The sequence below is a fragment of the Canis lupus genome, chromosome 15 (assembly GCF_048164855.1).
Source record: "Canis lupus baileyi chromosome 15, mCanLup2.hap1, whole genome shotgun sequence".
NCBI classification, from domain to species: Eukaryota; Metazoa; Chordata; class Mammalia; order Carnivora; family Canidae; genus Canis; species Canis lupus.
In genome coordinates this window covers 51,643,045-51,657,839 of record NC_132852.1, presented here as the reverse complement: position 1 = coordinate 51,657,839, position 14,795 = coordinate 51,643,045, and the positions used below count along the sequence as shown (strand labels likewise).

The 14,795-nt window shown below is 37.1% G+C and overlaps 1 protein-coding gene across 2 annotated transcripts in view; it reads right to left on the bottom strand.

Annotated features, from left to right (window-relative positions):
• Positions 1-14,795, bottom strand: part of TRIM24 (tripartite motif containing 24) — a 99,746-nt gene that overhangs the window by 54,276 nt on the left and 30,675 nt on the right. For both annotated transcript variants that reach the window (XM_072777358.1, XM_072777359.1), the window contains exon 2: positions 6,361-6,479. In XM_072777358.1, coding sequence (XP_072633459.1) covers positions 6,361-6,479 — 119 coding nt within the window. The remainder of the gene's footprint in view (positions 1-6,360; positions 6,480-14,795) is intronic.

Here is a 14,795-nt window from a genome sequence, read left to right as displayed (position 1 = left end):
AAGGGGCAAGTGCTTTCTGCAGAGACAAGAGGCTTTTTCAGTGGTTTAGGTGAGAGTGGGTGCACATATGAATGAATGAGGAAGATTGATAATAAAATGGCTTCAGAGGATGCACTCAAAGGGAGGTGAAGAAGGGATAGCTCCTTTGTTTCCAGCTTGTGTAACTGTGTAAAGGGTGGCATTATTCTCTCTGACGAAAGGTATTAGAAGTATATATAAGCAGTCTTCATATGCTAGGGCAAAAAAAATTTCCCTGTCAGTAGTGCTTTACATTAGCCAAATTCCAAATACCCGTATAACATTTTCCTTAATTCAAGCCTGCCTTTTCTCAGCTCTCATCATCTTTAGCTTTTCTAATATCATTGACTCCTACACTTCCCAGAAATCCTTTGGATCTCTTGATACCTCCATATCCTCTTATCTCCCTGATTGCCCTCTGGATCCCATCCCCACACTTCCTCTGATTCTGTACATTTTTATTAGATTTGAGGGCTGTCTCATCCATACTCCCTGCCTTAGCTTCAGCTATCCTGTCTTTAAGGATGTCACCTAAAATTTAATCTCCACACTATAGAAAGAATGAGGAATCCCTAGAATATGAAGTAAAATAAAAAAGCAAAGTGGAAAGTATATCATGCTCTTCTAAGAAAGATGGAGATGGGTGAAATGACATTTGCTAATATTTTTAAAATAACAAAATTACTTAAAATTACATAAAATATTTTAAATGGAAGAATAAAGGAGATTAAATGGCTACCTATAGGATAGAGAAGAAATAAGGTATATGGGTAGGTTAAACAGCAATAGAAGCTTGAGTTCTCTCAATACACTGTTTTATAGATTTTACTTTAGAACTATAGAAATGTTTTATATATAGTCCTAAAAATTTAAATTTAAAAAATTAAATCTCTAAAAACCAAAAGCAAATGAAACAAATGAATCTGCCTATCAAGTGGTGGCTTAAACATTCAGAGAATTATTTATTTCAAGTAACTTTAGAATATTACACTGAATGTTAATTAATACATTTTTTTTTAAAAATTGAAAAAAAAATACGGATTTGATTGACTATTTCCTATGCATACATGTAAGTAATTGCTGTCTTCCTTGCTTTCTATTTTGACAGAAACAGCTCTATAACTTCTACTTTCAGTACCAACTCTATTCTTCCATAGTCTTACTCCACAAACCATATTCATGCTGAGCTGGTTCCATATTAGATTCTTTTCTTTTTTTTTTTTAGATTTTATTTATTTATGCATGAGAGAGAGAGAGAGAGAGGCGGAGACACAGGCAGAGGAGAAGCAGGCTCCATGCAGGGAGCTAAACCCCTGAGCCGCCAGGGCTGCCCCCATATTAGATTCTGACAAAAGATGGTGCTGGAGGAGGACTGCAGTGTCAGAGGAAGAAGGTACTTCATCATCTTAGTTGTCTATTTGCTTGCATTTTCTGTGTATATCACGCCAATCCATGAAACTTCACCCCGGTGATAGCAAGTGTATTCCCACAGTAGCACTTAGCCCTGGTTTGCAATGTTGTTAATCCTAACAGAACCAGCTTTGGAGATACTACCACCACAGGCCTACTCCTGCTCTGCTAAGCTCTGTGGTCCCAGGGCCAAAAGCTCAGACACCAACATGAGCTGAGCCAAGCAGCCTCTTCAGATGTTTGAACTGATGTTCTACAAGACCCTTCTTCTAACTTTGACTCTCTTTGTTCTCTGAGCTGCTTCTTTATAGTTGCTAGCTCTATGATACTTTAAGTATTTTTTATTCTTTCAGTAAACAGGTTTATATCTAGTAAACAATTCTTAATTTTAAGAATTAAGATAGTTCCTGATTGTACCAAAACTGATACAATATATCCTATAACATATATATATTTCAAGAAAACAAATAATGATGTCAATGTAATTAAGAACCAAGTTTTCCAATGTCAGATTAAGTGAGATAAAATAAAAAAAGACCTACAAATCTAAATTGGACTTATAAATATCAATATGGTATAGTGGTATATTTGCTTTTTCTTTCCTAGATAGGCTGCTTGTATATTTTCAGCAATTAGACACCCATTACCTCACATGGAAGCACATTTTATTTATGGAGAGTACACTATTGAGCCAAATGAAATCTATTTCTCTTCTTAAGGTCTTCTAGCTACAAGAATCTTAGAAATAGATGTTATATCCTCTTCTCAGTCACTTCTCATGAGTCAATCAAGCTATCAGTTTGCTTAGGAGTGGAACACATTCACATTTGATAATCACAGACTTTATTCCCTCTGCTGAATTTGAGTTTTCAGCACATCTATGATTCTCCTGATAATTGGGCAGTCTTCTTGGTACTATGCACATGACAGGGCAGGGAAGGGGAACGGTGAGCCTTCTGTGATCCTCAGCAGGGTCAAGGTAGAACCTCAAAGACTGGCTGCACTGGAGATGATTCTGGTCATCCTATGGGAAAGCCCAGAAGGCATAGCTACAACCCTTATTTCTCACATACTCTATAGGACACCAGGTCAAACTATTAGTTCTGTGGAAAAAATAACAGCAACAGAAACATGACTTTGGACATTTGGGATCACATAAAACGAATAATTGTACACTGAATTTTTACACTATCATCTGGTGGTTTTGGCTCTAGGGGGGACATGGTTTTAATTTTTTTGGTATAGCCACTTGCTGTCAGAGCTTCTCGGGTCATTTCTCACATTTTTGCTCCAGAAATCTGTTCACTTGGTTAATACATTAATACAATAAGACTAAACTTGCTTACTTTTCTGTTAAAAATTTGCACCATCACTTTTCTAAAATCCTAGCCTTCTTAAAAACATTAGTTTCCTTACTAAGCTTAACAGTTTTCTATCATCTAGTGCTCGCTTCGGCAGCACATATACTAAAACAGTTTTCTATCATCTAATACTTTGTATTCTGTTTATCCCCTTCCCTGACACTTAAAGATTTCAGAGACTCTCTCTATTGCCGGTCCTTAAAATTTCATGTGTTTGAGGTCGATGAGCTTCTTAATAAAAAGATGCTTTAGAGAGGATCCTTTGCCTGTTCCCCAGGAGACACTATGTGGCCTAAATTCAAGACCAAACCTGATGGACTTGTTTATTCTTTTTTATTCAAATGTAATTAACATAGTGTTATATTAGTTTCAGGTGTACAATTTTATGATCCAACAATTATACATCACTCAGTGCTTGATATAGTTAAGTGCAGTAGCTTCTCTTTTTTCAGTAAAAAGTATTTGCTAAATCATTCTCCTGCAAGGCCTAGAAATATGACCAACTCAGTGGTGATGAGTACCCTTGGCACCCATACAGTGATCTCCAGATAGATAGCATTTCCAGCTAAAAGGAATCAAAGCCCCTAATATCTTGTGAAAAGAGAAAAAGGAAGGGAGACAGCAGTGACTACTGCAATTGTATCAGAATGACTCAGGAATCAATGTGAGGCTCCTTTTGCCAAGATGGCACAATTTGAGCATCAATAAGAACAACTACTACGACACATTTTGGGTTAAAAATCCATTAATTCGGGATCCCTGGGTGGTGCAGCGGTTTAGCACTTGCCTTTGGCCCAGGGCGGGATCCTGGAGACCCGGGATCGAATCCCACATCGGGCTCCCGGTGCATGGAGCCTGCTTCTCCCTCTGCCTATGTCTCTGCCTCTCTCTCTCTATCTCTTTCTGTGACTATCATAAATAAATAAAAATTTTTTAAAAATCCATTAATTCACAATAACACACACACACACACACACACCCACTTGTTAGTCAACCTCTGAAGAATGCTAAGAAACTAGGTTACTACTCTAAAAATCAGCAAATAGGGGATCCCTGGGTGGCGCAGCGGTTTAGCGCCTGCCTTTGGCCCAGGGCGCGATCCTGGAGACCCGGGATCAAGTCCCACATCGGGCTCCTGGTGCATGGAGCCTGCTTCTCCCTCTGCCTATGTCTCTGCCTCTCTCTCTCTTTCTCTCTCTCTCTCTGTGACTATCATAAAAAAAAAATTTTAAAAAATTAAAAAAATCAGCAAATAAAGGAAAAATAAATCAAGTGTTTAATCTACCTTTCCTTTATAACCAAAGAATAAATGAAGGAAGCCTTTGGTTTCTCTTCCAGTTAAGAAAAACAGGGGAAATAACAGAATGAGAATGTCACAATTTTCCAAGACCTAATATAATATGGGATCATGGCAGTGATAATTAATGGCCACTGATATCAGAAAAAAGAAAGAGAACCCAACTCCTATCCTGATTGAAGTACACTCAGACATATGGATGAAAGTATTTTTTTAAAAATATTTTATTTATTTATTCATGAAAGACACAGGTAGAGAGAGAGGCAGAGACACAGGCAGAGGGAGAAGCAGGCTCCATGCAGGGAGCCTGACGTGGGACTCGATCCTGGGTCTCCAGGATCACACCCTGGGCTGAAGGCGGCACTAAACCGCTGAGCCACCAGGGCTGCCCAGATGAAAGTATTCTTACACCACCACCCCCTCACCCAATGGAACCTGAAACTAAATCAGTCTCTACATTTTTATTGCCAGTATACATAAGTGACTTTATGAAGATGGTCAGCAAAATGCAGAATAAGGCTAACTTTACAAGACTAAGACCCAGTTTATCTAACAAATAGGTTAAAAGGGAGGAAAAAGAAAGCCAATAAAGTGAAAAGGTAATTTGAGATTAATTAAAATATAGGGTTGAGATGTCAATTGTGTAGACCTTATTGAATCCTTACAAACCACTGTTTTAAAAAAAGAAACCACAACAATTAGATACATTATCACTGGATGTTTGATATATTAAGATTACTGTAATTTTTTTTACATATGAAATTAATGTTTTTAAAACTTATTTTCCCATAGAAAATGACTTATGGGTTAGAGGATATAATGTCTGGGAATAACTTCAACAAAATATAATGTGTGGTGTGGTCAGGTGGAGGGTGCTGTCAGGTTAAACATAAAACAAGAATTGATTACTACTAAGCTAGGTAACCTGTACATGGGAGTCAAGTGAAACTGTCCCTCTCCTGGTAATGCTTAAAATTATCTGTAACAAAAAGGTTTTAAACTTCTTCAGCTAAAAACTTTCCTCAGAGCTCCAGTTTGACCATGGATGACATTACCTTAGTCTTATAGGCAAACTCAATCATATTCAAAACCAATTCTCTAACCACTTCTCTGCCCCCTTTCTCTCTGTGAAAAGCACCACCATCCTACTAATGGGGTTCCTCTCACTTCCACATCCAATCAGGTATATCAAGCCCTGTGTGGACTTCTTCCCTTCCTTTCCTTATTGCCACCAGACTAGTTCAGATCTCTCTATCTTTGCCTAGTGCTTCCTTCATCCCACATTATCATCTCTCCCATCTTCATGGGATATTCCCATGAATATCCCCATGATATTCCCATGAATAGTCCCAAAATATTCCTCCAAGTACCCTATTCCTGAACCAGGTTTAACACCCTCCCCCTCACTTATCTACAGCAAACATGTCAATTTGGACTTTGTCTCTAGTTTAATGGATCATAACTTCTTCCTATTATGTTTCTGTGACAAAAACAGAGTAACTAAACTTACCAAAACTAATATTATACAGAGGCATAAAGCAGCCTCTTAAATGTGTCCTTCAGATTAGAATCCCTTCTATTCTCTGGGGTATCTGGGTGGCTCAGCAGTTGAGCATCTGCCTTTGGCTCAGGGCATGCGTGATCCCGGGGTCCAGGGATCAAGTCCCACTTCAGGCTCCCTGCATGGAGCCTGAAGTTCCCTGCTTCTCCCTCTGCCTGTATCTCTGCCTCCCTCTCTCTCTCTCTCTCTCTGTCTCTCATGAATTAATGAATAAAATCTTAAAAAAAAAAAAAGAATCTCTTCAATTCTCATCTTATCATCATCAATTCATATTGGATAATAACTACTCTGTTGATTATACTACTTTACTTTTGAATTTCCTGGACTGAGCATTCACATGCATTACTACAGTTCATCTGATAAAGTGATGTAACTAACAAAGTATATCTAGTATAAATATAATCACATATGAAGCAAAGTGACACGACAATCTGGAAGACAAAAAAGAAAAATCACTGGTATTCACAAGGGAACTTTCAGAGGTCTTAAGTACTTCACACTGTAGCTGACATAATTACATTTTCATTCTTTAAAGCTGGTTTCACAACAATTAGAAAGTTTATTCCCTGCACCAAGCCCTGTTTAAAATATTACATAATTATTTATAGACATAATGGTCAATGTCAAACACCTTTTATTTTAGAGTCTGTCAGGAGTTTAGGACGTCTCAATAGAAGGAGGCAAAACATTTAAGACTTAATTAATACGCTTACCTGATTAGACTTTTCTACTGTACTGCTGGGAACCTCAGTAGTGTCCTTCACAAAAAAGTTATCTATGATGTGTCTCTCTGCACATTCTTGGCTGCAAACTGGACATCGAATGACTCCAACTGGGAAAAACAAAATTGCATTCTAAGTTTTTTTGGTTTGCACAGCATAACGGTTTCATTGTTTGTATATAAGTGTAAAATGATCATGGCAGTAAGTTAACATCTGCCACCATGCAGTTCCAAAGTCTTTTTTCCTGTGATAAGAATTTTCAAGATCCACTCTTCTAGCTACTTTTTAAAAAAATTTAATCAATTTGTCAACATATAGTGTAACACCAGTGCTTAGCACATCACATGCCCTCCTTAATGCCTGTGACCCAGTTACCGCATCCCCCCACCCACTTTCCCTTCAGCAAACTTATTTCCCAGAGTGGAGTCTCTCATGGTTTGTCTTCCTCTATTTTTCCCCCATTCAGTTTCCCTTCCTTCCTTTACAGTCCCTTGCACTATTTCTTTTATTTCACACATAAGTCAAAACATGTGATAACTGTCTTTCTCCAGTTGACTTATTTCACTCAGCATAACACCCTCCAGTTCCTTCCACGTAAATGTAAATGGTATTTATCCTTTCTGATGGCTGAGTAATATTCCATTTTACATATACACCACATCTTTATCCATTCATCTGTCAAAGGACATCGTGGCTCCTTCCACAATTTGGCTACTGTGGACACTGCTACTATGAACACTGGGGTGCAGGTGTCCCCTCATTTCACTACATCTGTATCTTTGGGGTAAATACCCAGTAGTGCAATTGCTGGGTCATAGTTCTAGATACTTTCAAATAGGCAATATAATATTATTAACTACAGTCACCATGCTGTACATTACAACCCTATGACTTATTCATTTTATAACTGGAAATTTGTACCTTTGACCCTGCTCATTCTTTACCCGCTCATGACCCTTTACATCTTAGGCAATCACAATTTGTTCTCTGTATCCATGAGCTCTCATTATAAATTTAAATACAAATATACTAAGCACTAAATGAGCACATCTCATTCGAATTGTAACTGGGTTCTTTTATAATGTCCACTCTCTTCCAGATCATACCTGCTATTACTTAACACAAAGCAATTCAGTGTGTGTGTGTGTGTGTATATATATATATATATATATACACACACACACACGTATGTACACATATACATATATCCTACACTTAATTTAATAATGAATAAAACTTCATTATTTTAAATGATATGCCCCTTCAATAACCCCATGCTGCTCTTTTCATTGTTTAGTAATTTCCCCTGGTAGTGGTTTTCAAATATGGATGTGCAGAACCACGTGGGAGATTTTTTTTTAAAAATTGAGACTTCTGGTTTTCTCTGGATCTACAGAACCAGGATATCTCTGAAGGGGGAGTACAAAGATACTTGTTTTGCTTAAAGTCTCCATGGGAGATTAAGAAACACTATTGTATTTCCTTTAACAAGTACAAATATATCCCTCCTTTGTGGGGGGGGGGGGGGAATAATCTTTCATTGTGCTTGGTAAAACAATAAGTAATAATTATGAATTAAAATCTAATTTTTTAAAAAAGATTTTACTTATTTATTAGAGAGAGAGAGAGAGAGAAAGATCGGCAGAGACACAGGCACAGGGAAAAGCAGGCTCCACTCAGGGAGCTTGACGTGGGACTCGATCCTGGGTCTCCAGGATCAGGCCGTGGGCCGAAGGGAGCTACCTGGGCTGCCCAAAAATCTAAGTTTTTGATTAAAATTTTAAAAATCTAATATTCACTTGATGCTATAATTTGGACCAAGGAGACTGCAATAAGGTTCTCAGGTACATTTCCTGTAAAATGAAATGCATGAGAATGAATATAAAGTAATCCAAAGGTCAATTTCATTTATATATATATATATATATATATACAAGCAATAAACTAATTTTTAAATTGAAGAACCCATTTTACAATAGCAACAAAAATATACTAAGTACTGAGAAATAATTTTTACATATAGAAGACCATTGTGGAGAAAAACTGTTAAGCTGTATTTAGAAATATTAAAATATATCTAAGTAAAGAAAACCTGTGTCCATGATGGTAAATAAAGCAATTCTTCCCAAACATATCTATAGATTCAATGCAGTTTTAATAATCTCAACAGGAATTTCAATAGAATTTTGACAAAGTGGTGGGGCATGTCTATCAAGTAACAGGAATTACTCTAAAGATAGTAATTAAAATGGTGTGAAATTTATTCAAGGATAAAAAAAAAAGTAGAACAGGATACATGTACCAGAAATAGGCTCACATTTAAGTACATTTTATACATGATAAATGTGGCACCAGAGATCAATGGGAAAAGTTCTCATGATGCTGTAGTTCTCTAAAACGGGAGAATGAATTAAATTACTACTCAATTAAAAATAGTAATTCTTTTAAAAGATTAAGAACCTTAAAACTTTCACAAAGAAACATAAGAGAACATCTGTATAACCTTGGAGCAAGAATAAATTTTTTTTTAAGATTTTAATTTATTTATTTATGATAGACAGACAGAGAGAGAGAGAGAGAAAGGCTCCATGCCAGGAGCCTGACACAGGACTCAATCCCAGATCCCAGGACCATAGGCAGGTGTTAACCGCTGAGCCACCCAGGGATCCCCAAGAATAAATTTCTAAAGCAAGAAACAAAAAGCAAGAGATTAAGGGAAATATTAATAAATTCTATTTCATTTAGGTTAAGAACTATAGGTAGTCAAAAGATTACCATGAAGAAAGTAAGACAAGGCTCAAACTGGAAAAAGATGTACCTAATACATGTTACTAACAAAGAATAATAAAAATCTGCAAATTATGAGAAAATGCATTTCACAAAAGATTGAGTACACATATTTTTCCCTATTCTTCCAGACAAGTACAGCTAAAAATCAGGCATTCTACATGAAACAATCATAAGACTGAAATGTAGAGGGAAGGCAGCAGATTATCTAGAGTCTTCAGGATCCAAAGAACAACACAGAAAACAAAACAAACAAAACAAAACAAACAAACAAAAAAAACAAAACAAAGAACAACACAGTGGTGAGTTCACTGGATTTTCTTTTAGCCTCATATATTCCAAAGTGGGTGTTCATGAAGTCACCAGCCTATGAATATCATCAACAGGTGTAAACAACAACAACAAAAAATACCCATAGAAACCTGCTCTGTTCAAAGGACCAGGAAATAGGTAATGTATCAAGACAAAATTTTTAGACAGTAACTGCTCTACTTCAGCCAAACACCACAGATAAAACTGTGCTCCTTTTCCCACCAGCAAAGGGCCAGTGGGAAGCACAGACTTCCATCCTGGCCAAGCAGAAACCAAGTAACCCAACCACACACTGCTGTGGTTTGTCAGAGAAACCTGGAACTGGGGCTTTCATCCTTACCAGATGCTAATGAGGCCCCCTGCAGTACTAGTGGAGACCACATGAAGAACCTGAAATTTTGCACCTCCCTGAGAGGAATGAGGTACTCCTCTACCTCTGTGCTGGGTTGGTGTTAGAAAAGGCCTATCGGACACTCAGAACTTTTACTACTGCCTACCAGTAACCTCGAGCTGTACCCATCCCTTAGATATGTCAATGAGGAACAATGGGAAGTAGTAAACAGACACTCATGCCCCTATCAGCCAGGGAATTATCAAGAGGTATCAAGAGACTTTCACACTATCCACCAGTAGTCAGGAGGAGACCCTCCCCTTCCAGATGTCAGGGGATGCAGCATAAGGAACATGGACTTCAATTTCAACCTCTCACGAGGCAGAAAATAAATACTAGGAGCAGAGACCAATGGAATTGAAAACTGAAAAGTCAATCAAACAAAAAGCTGGTTATTTGAAAAGGCCAATAAAATTAACAAAACTTTAATAAGACTGAAGATGACAAAGGAAAAAATATAATTAAATATAATTTATCAAAGAATGAAAAATGGAATAGCTACAAACCATGTGGACATCAAAAGGATATTAGAGGAATACTAACACTAGTCACAGAAATTTAACAATGCAAGTGAAACAAATTCCTCAAAAAGTACAAACTCCTATGACTTATCCAGTATGAAATAATTTGAATAGCCCTATAGCTATTTGAAAATTGGCTCCAAACAAACCAAAATAGGTGTAAACCTAGCAAAACATGTACTTATGCATGGACTTACATGCATTTAAGACGTCAATTCTCATTAATGTAAGCTGTGGGTTTAACACAATTTAACACAATTCCTAATATCCCAGCAGCATTTTTTTGTAGATATAGATAAGATTTTAAAATGTATATAGAAAGGCAAATGTACAATAGTAGCTAAGTCAATATAGAAAACAAGAATAGGGGCAGCGCGGGTGGCTCAGCGGTTTAGCGCCACCTTCAGCACAGGGTGTGATCCTGGAGACCCAGAATCGAGACCCACGTCAGGCTCCCTGCAAGGAATGGAGCCTGCTTCTCCCTCTGCCTGTGTTTATGCCTCTCTCTCTCTCTCTCTGTGTGTGTGTGTCTCTCATGAATAAATAAATAAAATTAAAAAAAAAAAAAACAAGAATAGAGGAACTGTTCTATCCAATTTCAGGACTTATTTTATAGCTACTATAATCAAGAATGTTACTGACCAAGGGATAGACACAGATGGATAAAACAGAATCGAGAAATGAAAAAGAGCCACACGAGTAGGGCCAACTCATTTTTGACAAGACACATAAATGACACAAGACAAGACACGCCCAGGGCGTGATCCTGGAGACCTAGGATCGAGTCCCATGTCAGGCTCCCTGCATGGAGCCTGCTTCTCCTTCTGCCTGTGTCTCTCTCTGCCTCTCTCTTAGCACTGAAAGTACAAAATGCTGATGAGGGATGTAACGTGTTCATGGACTGGAAGATTCATTGCAATAAAGATGTCAATTCTCCCTAAGTTGACCTATAAACCAGTATATTCTATCTAAATCCTAAGCAAGATTTTTTTTTATAAGTATAGACAATATTATTCCAATATTTATGTGGAAAAGAATAGCTAAAGCAATTTTGAAAAAAAAAAAAGGGTGAGAGGAATTACTACCCAATTTTAAGACTTACATAGATATAGTAGCTGAGACAGGGTGGTATTGGCAAAAGGAAGGATAGACACATAGATGAAAGGAACAGAAAAGAGCATCCAGAAATACACCTAACACAAATCAGTCCAACTGATTTTTGACAAAAGTGTGAAAATAATTCACACTTTTGGAATTATTGGAATAATTGGAAGCAAAGTCTTCTCAACAAATTGCAACGGAGTAACTTGGGTATTCATACGCAAGAAATTGAGCCTCAATCTAAATTTCACATTTTATGTAAGATTAACTCAAAGTGGATCAGATTTAAATATAAAACACAAAACTATAAAACTTTTAGAAGAAAACAGGAGAAAACCTTAAGGACCTTGTACTTTATAAAACTTCTTATATCAAAAACATAACCCATTAAAAAAATATGGATGAATTTGATTTCATTGTTAAAAACTTTTGCTCTGCAAAAGGCTTGTGAAGATGGAAAAAAAAAAACCGACTACACACGGGGAGAAAATATTTGCAAAGCACAGATCTGACAAAGGATTCATATCTACAATATATAAAAAACTCTCAAAACTCAATAATGAAACAACAAACATCCCAATTAGAAAATGGGCAAAACACATGAAGAGACATTTCACCAATGAGGATACACAAATGGAAAATAAGCACACATCACTAGCCATCAGGTAAATGCAAATTTAAAATCAAGATGAGATAGGAGTACATAGGTATTGCCACTACTTTTTATTTTGGATCACTCATACATTCCCAAGGGGAATATAAAATAGCTTGGTAGTTTCTTAAAAATTAAACATAATATTTATCATATGAATTAATCACACTCCAGGGCATTCCAAAGGAACAAACTTAAGTCCACAAAAATCTGAACACAAACTTAATTCAGCGTTATTCATAATCACCTCAAACTTGAAAAGACCCAAATCTCCTGAAATAAGTTAATGATTAAGTAAACTGTGCTATATCCATACCATGGAATGTTAGTTAGCAATAAAAGGGAAATAACTCTTAATACATGCAACAAATTGATTGGATTTTAAGGGCAGCATTCTGAGTGGAAAAAAGCTAATTTCAAAGGTCACTTATGAATGATTCTATTTATGTAGCATTCTTAAAATGACAAGATTATAGAGATAGAAAACAGTGCTTTGCCTGAAGTTAGGGATGATGGAGTATGGAGTGAGGAAAGGGTAGATATGATTACAAAGAGAGCGCTGGTGGTGATGGAATAAAACAGGAACAGAAGTGTATTGATTGTGATGATGAATATATGAATCTACACCTGATAAAGTGGCAAAGAACTATAGGCACTGTTGTACCAATGCTAATTTCCTTGTTTTGTTTTGTAATAGTTACATTAGATGTAATCACAGGGGAAAACTGGGTACATGATGAGATCTCTCTGTAAATTCCCATCAACTTATTATTATTTCAAAATATAAAGTCAAAAAAAAAAAAAAACCCCAAACCCTAAAACGAACTGACATTTATTTAGTGTTCTCCTTGTATGCACTGCATTACCCTCATAAAGATGAGGAAACAGATCAGAAACTCTGGTTAATCTGGAATTATGATTTGAACTCTTGGCTGACTGATCCAGGTGCAGGCTCTTCCACTACCCTTTACAAAACTGTTTAGAAAACCACAGGTTAATTGATCACATCATTTTGATATATAAGATATTAGTCCACAAATTAAGAATCCATTTGTGGCTCTCTTTTCTTTCCTGGCTGCTTGAAGCTCAGCTGCCCTCATGAACAACGCAGTAACTATGTGGAGGACCAGGAAGTTCGCAACAAACCAACTACTTCAGCAGAAATAGACAGGGCAGCCTCGGTGGCTCAGCGGTTTAGCGCCACCTTCAGCCCAGGGCGTGATCCTGGAGACCTAGGATCGAGTCCCATGTCAGGCTCCCTGCATGGAGCCTGCTTCTCCTTCTGCCTGTGTCTCTCTCTGCCTCTCTCTCTGTGTGTCTCTCATGAATAAATAAATAAAATCTTTAAAAAAAATAAAAAAAATAGACAGTCATTGATGTTCTTCACCCCAGAAAGGCAACAGTACCTAAGACAGAAATTCGAGAAAAACTAGCCAAAATGTACAAGGCTACATTAGATGTCATCTTTTTATTTGGATTCAGAACTCATTTTGGTGGTGGCAAGACAACTGGCTTTGGCATGATTTGTGATTCCGTAGATTATGCAAGGAAAAACAAACCCAAACGTAGACATGCAAGACATGGCCCATGAGAAGAAAAGGATGTCAAGAAAATCTGAAAAGGAGCACAAGGACAGAATGAAGAAAATCAGGTGGATTGCAAAAGAATGTTGGTGCTGGCAAAAGGGCACAAAAGTTTTGCAGTAACTATCTGTGGTGATTGTGCAAATTTTTCATGAGAGGATTAATAAACTAAGAACTTAAAAACAAAAAGAATCCCATCTGTTTAAGGTGTGGAATTTGTCCTACATGAATTTGAATCCAAATACATGCTAACTTAACAATACCTTTTTAACCATAAAGTTAAGGGGGAAATGTCATTTGCTTTAAAGATTTCAATTTTTAAAAAAAAATTTTTTTTAATTTTTATTTATTGTTGATAGTCACACAGAGAGAAAGAGAGAGAGGCAGAGACACAGGCAGAGGGAGAAGCAGGCTCCATGCACCGGGAGCCCGATGTGGGATTTGATCCCGGGTCTCCAGGATCGCGCCCTGGGCCAAAGGCAGGCGCCAAACCGCTGCGCCACCCAGGGATCCCTTCAATTTTTTTTTAAGTGAATCTTTATACTTAATGTGGGGCTCAAACTCACAACTGTAAGATCAAGAGTCCCATGCTCTACTGACTGAGTCAGCCAAGTGCCCCGGGAAATGTAACTTCTATTCAACCAAGTCTGAGTACACTTATAGTTCCCTGCACAAACTAGTAGAGTTTAGCACTCAGAACATGTCCCTTCAGAATCTGTAAGGATTAAGATCTGATTAACAAAGAAAAAATAATTCTCTAAGAATTGTGGAGATTTTTACTTTAATCATTCATTGCTGTGTGTTTAAAGGTCACAGTTGCTTTTTTGGTTAGCTTGAAAAATTTTTAGGTGGTACATAACTTTAAGTCTGTTTTAAAATGTTACCTTTAATGACGCCTGCACCCCAACCCACCTTCCTGTACAAATGATCCCCTTATCCTGCTCTCTTGTCCCTCGTGGCATTTATATTTATTTATATTTACTATTTATTATCTGGCGATCCCAAATAGAATGTAAATCATTGGTGTCTATTTAATTCAGCAATAAATATTCCAAGGAACCTAAAAATGTACCTGAACT